This window comes from Strigops habroptila, chromosome 3 (genome assembly GCF_004027225.2).
Source record: "Strigops habroptila isolate Jane chromosome 3, bStrHab1.2.pri, whole genome shotgun sequence".
In the NCBI taxonomy this organism is placed as follows: Eukaryota; Metazoa; Chordata; class Aves; order Psittaciformes; family Psittacidae; genus Strigops; species Strigops habroptila.
Genome location: NC_044279.2, coordinates 85155985 through 85169278, shown reverse-complemented (window position 1 = coordinate 85169278; position 13294 = coordinate 85155985). Strand labels below are relative to the sequence as shown.

The 13294-nt window shown below is 39.6% G+C and overlaps 1 protein-coding gene across 13 annotated transcripts in view; it reads right to left on the bottom strand.

Annotated features, from left to right (window-relative positions):
• SEC24D (SEC24 homolog D, COPII coat complex component) overlaps positions 1–13294 on the bottom strand; it is a 212554-nt gene that overhangs the window by 35907 nt on the left and 163353 nt on the right. For all 13 annotated transcript variants that reach the window (XM_030481066.1, XM_030481062.1, XM_030481063.1 and 10 more), the window contains 4 exons: positions 12294–12566; positions 11378–11499; positions 7886–7997; positions 6368–6495 (listed from right to left, as the gene is read on the bottom strand). In XM_030481066.1, the coding sequence (XP_030336926.1) occupies positions 6368–6495; positions 7886–7997; positions 11378–11499; positions 12294–12566 (635 nt within the window). The remainder of the gene's footprint in view (positions 1–6367; positions 6496–7885; positions 7998–11377; positions 11500–12293; positions 12567–13294) is intronic.

Here is a 13294-nt window from a genome sequence, read left to right as displayed (position 1 = left end):
TTATGACTGAACCCAGGACAGGTGGATTGAGAACTGGCTGAATGGCAGAGTTCAGAGGGCTGTGATCAGTGGAGTAGAATCCAGTTGGACGCCTGTACTCAGTGGTGTTCCCCAGAGGCTGATACTGGGTCCAGTCTCGTTCAACTTGTTTATCAATGACGTGGACGAAGGGCTAGAGTGTACCCTCAGCGAGTTTGCCAATGATACAAAGCTGGGGGGAGTGGCTGATACACCAGAAGGCTGTGCTGCCATTCAGCAGGACCTCGACAGGCTGGAGATTTGGACTGAGGTTCTCAATGACTTCTTTGCCTCAGTCTTCACCAGCAAGTGCCGTAGCCCTGCTGCTCAAGTCTTGGAAGGAAGATGCAAGGACTGTGAGAATGAAGACCTTAGGCTCGCTGCAGGAGAGGATCAGGAGTGAGATCATCTTAGGAACTTGAACATGTGCAAGTCCATGGGACCTGATGAAATCCATCCACGGGTCCTGAAGGAGCTGGCAAATGAAGTTGCTAAGCCACTGTCTATCATATTTGAAAAATCATGGCAGACGTGAAGTTCCCGATGACTGGAAAAAGGGAAATATAACCCCCATTTTCAAGAAGGGGAAAATGGAAGACCCAGGGAACTACAGACCAGTCAGTCTCTCCTCTGTGCCTTGCAGGATCATGGAGCAGATTCTCCTGGAAACCATGCTAGTGCACATGAAAAACAATGAGATGGTTGGTGACAGCCAATATGGCTTCACCAAAGCCAAATCATGCTTGACCAATTTGGTGGCCTCCTATGATCAGGCTGCAGAACTGATGTTTAGGGGCAAGGCAGCTGACGTTGTCTACCTGGACTTGTGCAAAGCGTTTGACACTGTCGCACACAACATCCTTGTCTCTAAACTGGAGAGACACAAATATGATGGATGGATCACTTGGTGGATAAAGAATTGGCTGGATGGCCACGCGCAGAGAGTTGCAGTCAATGGCTCAATGTCCAAGTGGAGACTGGTAATGAGGGGTGTCCCTCAGGGGTCGGTGTTGAGACCAATCCTGTTCAACATCCATGTTACTGTCCAGTGACATCAACAGTGGGATTGAGTGCACCCTCAGCAAGTTTGCCGACGACACTAAGCTGTGTGGTTTGGTTGATATGCTGGAGGGAAGGGATGGGATACAGAGACACCTGGACACGCTTGAGAGGTGGGCCGATGCCAACCTCATGAAGTTCAACAAAGCAAAGTGCAAGCTCCTACACCTGGGTCGGGTCAATCCCAGGCACAGCTAAAGGTTGGGCAGAGAAGAGATTCAGAGCAGCCCTGCAGAGAAGGACTTGGGGATGTTAGTCAATGAGAAACTGAACATGAGCCAGCTTCAGTATGGGCATGCAGCCAAGAAACTATCTCTGTGCTGGGCTGCATCAAAAGGAGCGTGACCAGGTCGAAGGAGGTGATGCTGCCCCTCTGCTCTGCTCTCATGAGACCCCACTTGGAGTATTGGGTACAGTTCTGGTGTCCTCAACATAAAAAGGACATGGAGCTGCTGAAGCAAGGCCAGAGGAGGGCCACGAGGATGATAAGAGGGCTGGAGCACCTCCCGTATGAAGACAGGCTAAGAAAATTGAGGCTGTTCAGCCTGGAGAAGAGAAGGCTGCATGGAGACTTCACAGTAAGGAAGACTGATGGGGCTCTGGTGGAGTGATGTCATGACATACAGATCTATTGAAATCTGTCAAGAGTCAGCCACCATGCAGATAAGCATGACCTAGTTGATATAATATACTCCTTTTGAAAAAAGCATTTTGATAGAATCCCTCATCGAAAACTCTTAAATTAGCTAAGCTCTCACACAATATGGGGGAAAGACCTCCTGTGAATAAGTAACAAAACAGAAGACAGAAATCTAAGGGTAAAATAAAAATGACAGCTTTATCAGCAAGCACCTCAAGGATCTGTTCTGCAGTCAAAAAAAAAAAAAAAAAAAAATCAAATAAATAGGAAAGAATATGGTAGAGAATGACAACACAAAACTACCAAGGAGCAAAGAAGAAGATAATTCAGATATTTAAATATTTAAAACTATAGATAATTATTTGGAGTTGTTTACATTTCTTTTACAACATGAAATACTCTTTTAACTACCTTTTGTTAGCAAGTAGAATTAAATGTTAAATCAAGATCACATGGTTTATTCGGGCTCTGGAAACATTTATACATCTCCAAAACAAATTCTTGTAGGGCTTGGTCTATGATGATAATTGTGAGAGCTAGTTTATTTTTATAGACTGTTGCTAAAGCACTGGTGGACTAAAAATAAGTTCTGTCACACAATGATACTGTATTCTCAATCTATAACAAACAAATACTTTCTAGAGATCGTCCAAATCAGGAGAGTGAAAATGAACTGTTATTTTTGAGAAATAATAAATAAGAACTTGGTAAAGATAAGATTCAGAAATATCTAGAGCTGCTAAGACACTGGGCGGAGGAGAAGTAAGGCATGAATGTTTTAACAGTCTTTGTTTTGAATGATATATAGCATATATGTCATGTTCACTACTTAAAAAAAGTTATACTAGTAGTGTAATTTTCTAGATTGGCTGTAGGTTTTCTGTAGTAATGCTCTGAGAGACTGTGTGCTCTTCGTGGATTTTGCCCCTCTAACTTTCAACTTGAGGGCTTTTCTGAATAAATCGATTTCACTTGCTCTGCTCTTCTGAAGCTCAGTGCCCATGTGTCAAGTGATGCTAACTTAGCTGCTCTTGAGAGACAAACACAACCCTACAACGATCTCTAGCGAATGGTCTCTATTTATGTCTTAAAATTTCACTCTCACTTGAGATTTAACATTACAGAAGTAAAGCCTTGTGAACTCTTCTTCAGTGTGGCCAGTTTTACTATTTAAATTTTGATAATGGCTTCTCTAGAATTTTTCATTCTTCAGTTTTACTTTACTTATTTTGCAATTTTGCAGTATTTCTGAGAAAACTACTGTTAAGTCACTGGACCTAAACTTTTCATTTGAAAGCTCCTAGGATCTGTTATCTCCACCTTCCTGTGTTCTTAGTCAAAGCAAACAAATCCTCAAAGCTCAATTTCCAGTTGACTACTGTTTGTATGAATGCAATTAAAGCTTTTTTTATTTCTTTTTTTCTTCCCAAAATTCATTACGGAAATTAATTTCAAACCTTCAGGGAGTGTTCCAGGCTCTATCAGCTGGAACACTATTGATTCTACAGAGTAAAATCTGAAAAGGAGAGAAAAATGAAAAATACCTAATTGGCAGAATAAAATGCTGCTATATCATCTCCATTACACACACGTCTGACAACTCCAGGACCCCAATGACATTTTCCTACTCCCTGCTATCTGGTTGCTTTAACATGAAGATTCTCTTGGGCGCTCCTTCCCGCTGCCTGCACAGCCAAGGGCAGCTCACTTTGCTCTGATGGTCAAAGCGTAAACTCATTAAGAGATGCTAATCAGAGCGCACAACTCTCCAACTGGTACCAACATGTAACACCATTTACAAGTCATCCACCAAAATGGTGAATGTATTCAATTAAGAAAGAAAACAAGGTCTGTACAATTGTGCTCTCCCTCTCATACACGTATCTAATTCTACCAGTGCCAGTAGCCTTAGCTATTTCATTGCTTTTTTACTAATTTTTTGCTGCAGTTCAGATTACATAGTGCCAAACAAAGCATGGTGAGCAGAAAATACAAACCACGGTTCTCTTGATATCATTTAGATCACCTGGACAGAACATAAAACGCCATCAGTGCAAAACCCAGTCTTCTCAGTGAATCAAAATCCACACTCAAGATTGGCTTCCAGAAAGGAAGAACAAGCAATCTGAAGACTGCACCAAATCCTCACATTATTTGGAAGTGGGAGCAAGGTAAGACTTTTCCTTTGTTTCTAAATGTCTTGCTACAGTAATGGCATGGGAAAAACAAACAAACAAGCAAAAAATAATCAAAACCAAAAAACCCCAAAAAACCCAGACATGTGAATTCTATGGCAACAGACCACTGAAAAATACAAATATATTTTATATACTATTTTACATTCATCCTCAACTATAAGTGATGATCAAAGCAAAATACCAGTTAAGGAAGAATTAGATTTATGGAACACTCGTAAGTCTATTAGTCACCTGAATGATCCCAATAGCCCATAGCTTTTAAAATATGGCTTTACTAGCACAGAAAGACATGGTCTATGTAATATGCACCATAATGGACTACGGATACCCTGTAGATTTGCTAAGTCTTTACAGATCAAATGAGATAGGTCAGTTTCTCAGCTGTTCCTAACCATATTACCCGCTGCACAAACTATCTGTGGCCATTTCACATCCATGGTCCACTAAACCCTTCAGCTATTGCTTTTCTTCCTCCTCCTTTGAAAAGAAACAGAACTGAAATACTCTGGGTGCTAACACTGAGTATATTAGAAACATATCTTCAGCTGAAGCTGCAACAAAGATGAATGAAGGGAAACTATTCACTACAAGGCTAGGAGAAAAATCATTATTTAAAACAGTTACTGTGTACAACAGGCTGTTTATCGAGAGAAAGAGATGAGACAGATTTATACTTTATACTCACTTTATACTGAGCCCTATAACATGTGATGAGCATCACCTGTAGGCTAAAAGGCATAATCCATAAGATAGGCCAGATATTCTGAAACAAAGAACATTCTGTGCCTTGCAGTCACTAGTTCCAGGCAGAATACACCATACTAGGAAATTCAGAAACACAAGTAAGCCCTCGAATGTATTTTGCCACTATAAAAAAGCTCAGTTCCTTCAAATTAAGCAGCTTTTCAGAATTAAAGTTCTTATAAATCCCATATGGAAGACCATTTTTATTAGAAGATCTTAAGAGCAAGACCTTATTTTGGCAGCAGGAGTGAAGACTAAGGGCAGAGGCAAGCCTTGGAAAAACTGCCTCAGCTAAGACTGCCTAGTGCTTCCTACTGTAACACCACCTCTTCAGTTCTTACAACTTTCGCAAGCCATAATTGTTCAGACTAAAATTTTCCACACTGGACTTTTGCCAATTTTGAGAGACATTTTTCGAGTTTTTTTAGCCTCTTCCAAGAAAGAGGCTAGGGAAAAACATACTGCTCTTTACAGATTAATGAATTCCACTGACCTTTCCAACAGCTTGAGACCACTAACACTTCAGAAGGGGTGGGTTACTGAGTACCTATCTTTGCCAACCCTGAACCCTTTGCCAACCCTTGCCTCCTTAATTTGGCCAAGATCAAGCTTTGGTACATACTGCTAATTTATGTATGCAGAAGAAATTTAGATTTTAGCAACTCATTGATCACCCTATCCAAGCACTATGCAGGAGACAGGGAAGCCGTGCATGGGGGACATAAATGACTAGAGGCAGACTGAAAGATGCGCAAATGAAGAGCCAACATGAAAACAGAATTGGTAACTGCTACCTGAGCACAGGAGGAGGGAAAAAGGGTAGTAAAGGTTGGCTGGTGAAGAAGGGGTGGGAAAGCAACAGCAGGAGTTTTACCCTGGAGAAAATGCAGGGGGGGCAACAAGCGAAGTCTGCACATTCCCCCCAAGAACTGGAATGAAACCCAAAATTGCTGTCTAGCAGACAAATGGTGAGACTCACTATCTGCAGAACTGTAAGTAACACATCCTATTTCCCTGTGGACCACAGAGAAGATAACTACATACTATCCTGCTAAAATAACACCTTTAATTCAAACTACAGAGGTCTGCTGCATTGGAAGTTATCCATCCTGATAAAGAACAACATCTGTTTTTTTCCAACATATTTTTAAAAAAAAAACCCTAAGAATTTACAAATATTAAAAAAAGTTAAAGAAAAATCAAAGACTGCAAAACCAAGTGCTGAAAGTCTTTGCAATTTTAATTAGGCTTTTCTCTGCATGCATTTTACAAGGAGTTTTTGAAGACACGATCACATAAAAAACTAAATGGAAAAATGTCATTGTTCGAATGTAACTGTCCATGTCTTGAAACTAACTTGATACTGTTTGTGGTCATCCTCTTTTAATGTCTTCGCCTATACCTATGAAGTTCCACCAGAGCAGGCATCCCACAAAGTTGGCATGATCTAGAGGCAGTTGGGGGAACACCATGAAGCTAGCATTACAGATCACACTGTCATCACTCTTGCACCTTTTCTAAACAAAGACTTTTATCCCTTAAAGTTCTATCATGACTCAAGTGTATCTCATAGCCTTCTGACATCTCTCCACTGTCTTACTCCTTCACAGAAGTAAACCAACCTCGCTCTCAGTGCAATCAGAGAAGAACAAGTCTGCAATATCTAGGAGGCAAAACCACATATGACTAATATTCAGCCAGTCCTTACCTCATTTGGTGGAACAACAGCAAATGGTTGGATGACAGCTGCCAGTGGAACACGAGCCTGTTTGGCCAAATCTGAAGACGATGGGAAGCAGTAGGTAGTACATCGGATGTAACGAGGGCTGGCATGGCCTAGAACACCCAACATAGCATGCAGAATGAAAGGCTGTTAAAAGGAACCTGCCTGCCCCAAACACAAACCAGAAAAATCAAAACCAAAACATAAAGAAACAAGTACATATGCTAAGTGCACCTTTTTTTTTCTCCCATGCAAGTGTCTGCCCATCTCTCTGCTTTATGCATATGTCAGTCCATTGCCCCACCCTGTGGGTAAATCTTTTCTTGCTGTTCAAGTTTAAAGCAGACATTTAAACATATCAAGAAAAAAATCCACAATTATTTGCAATAAGAATCTCAACAGAGATTAGTTTGAAACATATCATATCTAAGATCTTAAAAGAAAATAATACGGGTGAAAACCCCAGTGGAAATGTCAGCACTGTATATAAACAAATGCTGCAGACTGATACCTACTGTTAAGACTGCTCTAACGAGCTAGCTCTGACTCAGCAAATAGCATATCTGTGTTAATATCACTATGCTAATTTATCTTGCAAAATACAGTATGCTAAAATCACCTCACCACTTCTGTAGCACACTTAGCTCAGTTTCCCCAGTGAGAAACTGCGCTAGGCACAGAAAGGCAACAGTTCAGAAATCGGCTTCCTTATGCTTCTTTTTTAACCCTCAAGCTGTAGCTCTGCTCAGTTTCTTGAAAGGAATTTCTTTGTTCATCAAAACTGCATTACCCCATTCCCAAATGATGCCAATAATATCTTGATGTGTTTGCACATTTATACAGTTTATCCCAACAGTGATAAACTAATGTTGGACTAAATGATACCATCAGTTTCATCTGTATTAAAATATCAAGTCTGCCGTCAAGAGCAGCACATGGAATATTGCACTTCCAGGCTCCAGGCAGAGGCAAAGGCAGATACATTGGCCAAAGGAAAAAATTAAGTCAACTACACAGCTTGTATGCTGCCCTTATTGCTTGAACAGAATTTTCCAAAATTTGCATCTTAAAACATAACAGTGCTAGCCTCATTGCCTATTCTAGTGTCCATCTTTTTAAATTTCAGAAGACTCCAGAAAGGATTGTCAACTTGAAGTTTAAAACCTTGAAAAATTTTAACTTAAAAAGAAAATTTGTCTCAGCTATTCATATTGTCTTCATATTACTTTAAAGGTCAGGAAGGATAGAGCAGTTGTTAACCCAAGGCATAAGAAACCCAACTCCCCCATCCCTGCTCTCTTCCCCATCCCTGCTCTCTTCCTCTACCTCTTTTTCTTTTTCTTTAAAGGGAGTTTCCCATTTCATGTCCAATTTAGAGTAAGTAGCATCATTTTCAGAGGACAAATTCGAGAATTTAGGTGGGTTTGCGTTTTGGTTTTTTTTCTTTAAAATTAATTTGATTTCGCCAAGAAAGACTCCCAAATGAGTAACAAGAACAGTTACCTTGGTCTTGGATTACGCAGTCTGTGGTGACAAGAGGAGGAACCTGTCCTCTTGTGTTTGTAGCATAGATCTGCCCTCCTCTAGAAGCCTTATCATTTTCAATTACTTGAATCTGATGAATAAGAAGGACAGTGTGAGTGGACAGTGCTCTAAACCTAACACAATTCAGGCTTCTGGGACACTTAACTAGAAAACTATACACACAGCTGAGCAGTATAACTTACAACTGCAGTTGCCTGTTGGAACTCAGGGGTAAAACTATACATTGGGATGGATAAGACATACACAGTTAACAGACGAGTTGTTTAGAGTAAGCATACTGAATGCTAGGAGGACAGACCTTTTCAAGAGAGGCTAGCCAACAAATTGAGGACAGTGATAGCGCAAATAAGTCCTTCTTACTGATTCTGGCCTTCTATTTTCCCAGATCAAACTGAAATGCAAAGTTGCTTCACCTTACTCAGATGCCATATATACCAGGTTATCTTTTATACGACCATAGTTGTGCCAGCTGCTGCTCGCCATAAATGTACAGATAACTGACCAGATTGCAATGGGGGAGGGCCTAGCCCTCATTCCTCCTGAGCAGGCTCCATGCACAGGGTGGTTAAGAAATAAACAGTAATCTATATAGTAGATCACCTTCCTAGCTGAGCTGTATTTCAGGACTGCCATTTAGAAAGCAGCAATTTAAACTCCTGAGAAAAGCCTTGCTGGCCATCACGTAGTATTTCAACACTGGAGCTCAGGGGTTTCATTCTCTAGGTCAGACTACCTTGCTGTGAGCTTCCTCTTACAAAGAAAGTAAAGGAGAGCAATCACAGAAATTTTTATTAAAATGAGGCAGCTCTGATCATGTACACATTTACTCTGGTTGAAGCCTAGTTTATAGCAATTTACAATGCCATGTCATGAAATGCTCATGAAGCTCAGGCTTTACTTCTGAACAAATTCCTTTCCCGTACGCTTCCTCCCCTGTCCTTTCTGCACAGTCCCTTACCCCTGTTTAAGTCTGATACTTTTCACGACATAACTGAAGTTACATAAGGCTGCATTTTGTTCCACACCATAAACTGGATCACTGAGATGATACCGCTATTCCTCCTCTTCCCTCAAAGAAGCTGTCTTTTCAGCAATCTGGTTTAGAGTATAGCTGAACAGCTGTAAGAGGCAAGAGGAATGAGGCAATTTCTGAAACTGACTTTGCCACTGCTGCTGGTATCCCATGGAATTGTATCTTTACACTGCACATGAATTTCTAATAATAGGAAATTCAGAAGCCTCTGTTGGAAAGCAAACAGAGAAGAAAAACAAAATTAGTTGCATAGAGTCTATTGATCATTGTCCAAGAGGTATTTCCTAACACACTGGAAATAATCAGAGGTCTGTAATTTATTTTTTTTCCCCCAAGAAAGTTTTTGTATTGTGATTTAAATATACAATACATTCCTTAGAGAGCTTGTTATATCTTCTGTTTGATTACTTTTCCCTGCCTTGTATACTTATTGCTAATTCTTGCATTAGAAGGAAAAAGGTTTTGAACTAAAAAGGTCCACTGGCTGAAGAAAGCAAACCATTTTCGGACTTAGCTCTGCAGAGGATCAATGTACCATGGTATTCTGCAGTTAACTGACCTAAATATATCATTGTTCTTGGAAATCATTGTTGACAAAGCCCAGATGCTAGTTTTCATAGATGTTGTCAGAGCATGTATCAACCTCTAACATATGTAAAAAAAATATAAATCAACAATGGCTACAGATAAGAAGTAAATTTATCTGGCGACACTACTGTAATTACATAATGTAAATATAACAAGAGAAATATACACGGCTATATTAATTACTCACTCTGAATCAGCTTTTTGCCCTTTACAGACCTTGACCCAGATCATGTTTCTTTTAAACATGTCATTTTGATCCTCTCTGTACTGCTTAAATAAACTTTTTAACCTATTTTAACATTGCTGTCACAGTCAAGGCTGTTTATTCTACATGCATAATTGAAACAAGACATCAGCCCATGCTTTCATGCCAGACCTCCTTCTCCACCCTGCCTTTTTTTTTTTAAATTAGACAAGACTATATTACCCTTCTTATGCAAAAAATACCATACTGAAATAGCTAGGAATGACTGACCTATTAAGGACATTTGTTAATTACACAGACACCCACTTTAGTTTTTTTACACAATGGCTTTCAGTCACATTTAACTTGAAATTACTTTTAATGAAGCCGATTGCAGTCATTATATTAATCTCTAAGTGATTATCAACAAGCATTTTCTCACATTTTGGGGATTTACATCAAAGCCATCACTGGATAAAACAAAAAATCTTTTCTAGAAGGACAAAAGAATATCCCAATTTAAGGAAGCAGAGCTGATCCCTATAGACAGTGTCAGGGCCTTTACACAAATGCTTTTTCCTCTTCTCTTTGGAACTTAAATTCTTTCTGGTACAGCAATGCTGCCTCAACAGAGAAGTGGAAGATTCCTTCACCCAGACTAGCTTACAGTGTGGTGGTTAATACATTTCTCTAAGCAGAAAGTTCTAGGTCAAAGCTGCAGGACACAGCCTGCGTCAAGAATCCCAACTCTCTGAGGACCTTTTTGACCAGTCCAGGTGATTGGCAGAACCAGTGTGTGTGCATCAAAATGTGTTTTCCCCATAAGTCCAGTGCTTTTTCTCCCTCTATTTCAATCAGCTGTTCAGTGAAGTTTAGACAACTTTATTTAAGATAGACAGACACAACCATAACCTACTTTTCTCTAGCTCCATTCTACAAAGAGACACTGTCTCACCAGTACATTTTCAGGTCTGCTTCAACAGCTGAGCCTTTTCAATCTGTATGAAGCTTAAGCATTAAGTATATTTGAAGCTACTGAAATCTTTACAAGGCTGCAGCAGCTGCAAGGATGCTAAGGCAAATGACTCTAGTTGCCTGGAAAACTCCTGAAATCAAAGAGTGAAATGCCTTTTGAGCACAGGACTTATCATTTCCAGTTTGAGTTTGTATACCTGTATTCTGCACAAATCCTGCTTTACGTATCTATCTGTTACAAGTTTAAGGCTTCAAACTTTCCAGAGTGAAAGGGAAAGGTGATTAGCTGCAGTGAATGCAAGTAATCCTTCAGTACTGCTCATCTTAGTATGGATTCATACTAAGAATCCATTTGACAATTCCTATTACAGTATCTGGAATCATGGGTACGTCCTATGTTAAAGTTATAAAGGCTCTTCAGAACTAAAACTAACATGCACTAATTTATCCAAAACTGACAGCAGAGAGTACAAAATTGCATATCATTAAGAACTTGCAAAAATTGGAACAGATCTTGTGAACCAAGCCATATAAGTGCAATTTTATGTTAAAACAAAACAAAACAAAAACCTCACCAACTAAAATGAATACAATATTAGCATGGTCATTCCTCTATCTTAAATGCAGCAGAAATCCACTTTCATAAAAACAACAGTGCCACACTACTTACTGGGCTTGGAATAGAGTCAGGATCAAGCTTCTTCTGCTGTGGGCCTGAGAGCTGTGCTGGACCCCCAGGAAAAGCACCAGGATAAGACAGTTGAGACCCTGCCATCTGAGGACCATAGTTTGCTGCAGAGTTACGAATGACAATTTATTTAAAGTATTTAAGTTGCATTGTCAATTTTTAACAGCAAATTTTGCTATACAATTCATTCTTACTCAGCTAAATGCAGCTTCTCCTTCCCTTCTGTTTTTAGCAAGCAAAAGAAAAGCATCAGTTTAGCTCATACACACAGTCTGTGATTTAAAGGCAAGCATAAGACTTTGGCTTCAAAGTTTGCAGGTAGATGTCAAGTAAGACAGTTAGTAGAGATTACCACAGCTACTCAAAGCAGACCATTACATTAGTGAGAATCTCTCCCCTAACATCAGTCAATGCAAACTGGTCTAGTTAGCTGGCTTTTTAGTTGTCAAAATAACTGTTTTCTGCATCTATGTTAGGTGAATCTGCATCTATGTTAGGTATTCAGTTACGATTCTTAATTCCTGTAAGGCATTTTTCAAAGCTGCTTATGACAGACAATACTGTAAGACAGAGAGCAACCTGTACCTTTACAAAGTATAAGAAAAGCACCTTTGTGTAATATGTTGTGCCTTTACCCATCACTAACCAAATAATTCTGTTCCTGATCCAAAATTCATCTCCTTTTTCTTGTTTCAGTCTGAAACAGGGTGCTAAACTTTTGAGGGAAAAGCATGGCCTGCCTTGAATGTACTGACAATGCAAATCTTTTCATACTACAATAAGGTTACTAAATTTTCATTTTTCCAATTCAGCAGAACATCAACTATGAATGGTCACAATTCCACTAGTGATTCTCCATCTGTGTTTTGTTTTCAATTACATAAGCATCCTTCCTTACATTGCTGAGGATGATATCCAGGCCCTGGAGGCTGTGCTGAAAGCTGCTGCAAGTTAGGATTTGGGGAGACAGGACCAGGGATTCCATCTTGTCTGGCCATAGGAGGCAACGATAGTTGAGCACAAAGGCCATTAAGATTATTTGCTGGCGGAGGAACCTGTGATCCAGGTGGTAAAGCGACTTGCTGCTGGGTTGGTGGAGGTGATAGTTGTGGACCCTGAAAAGATGCTGGATGCCCAGAAGACATGCGAGGGCTCGGAGTAGTGCCGGGACCTGAACAAGAAACTATGTCAGCTGAGTTAGAACCAAAAACCTACTACTAACTCCATGTGGAAGGTGTTCTGGTTTTTCTTAATACATTTAAAACATCTAAGCAATATTGTATCCCACACTGACAATCATGCACTATGGGGATTCTGAATCCATGTTCACATAACAAATCTGACCTTGTAGTTTAACTGTGAACTGATTCAGACATTTCAATTTTATTTCTTTTGGCTCTATTTTCAATAAAACCCTGAAGCTGGGGTGTATGGATAAAGAGAAAGAAAGCCAGCCTTTGGCAATTCTTGATTAGAATACACATAAATCACAATTTGCTTTTGAAATAGTATTTTATTTCATAATTCAAAACAACATTCTTTTTGCTTAATAAAATAATAAATTTCTCTTATGTGGCATGTTTTTGTTAGTCTGCCATTTGCATTTCACCATGACGTGTTTAATGGAAGATAAATCCACTCATTTTATCTGGTTTACAACCATCTGTGGTTTTGATGCTAAAAATGAAACGTGGGAATTATTTTGCGCACATTGGTGAGGAATAGTTTGTTGTTTATAAGATCCAGATTCTAATTAGAATTGAGGACCCTGAAAATGGGGGGGGGGGGTGTTTTGAGACTTACAATCTGTAAATACTTATTGCTTTATAAAACCTACATTTTTTAGTTACATTTGCCCCTTTAAACATGCAGAAACATAATTTTCAAGAAAGCTAAAAC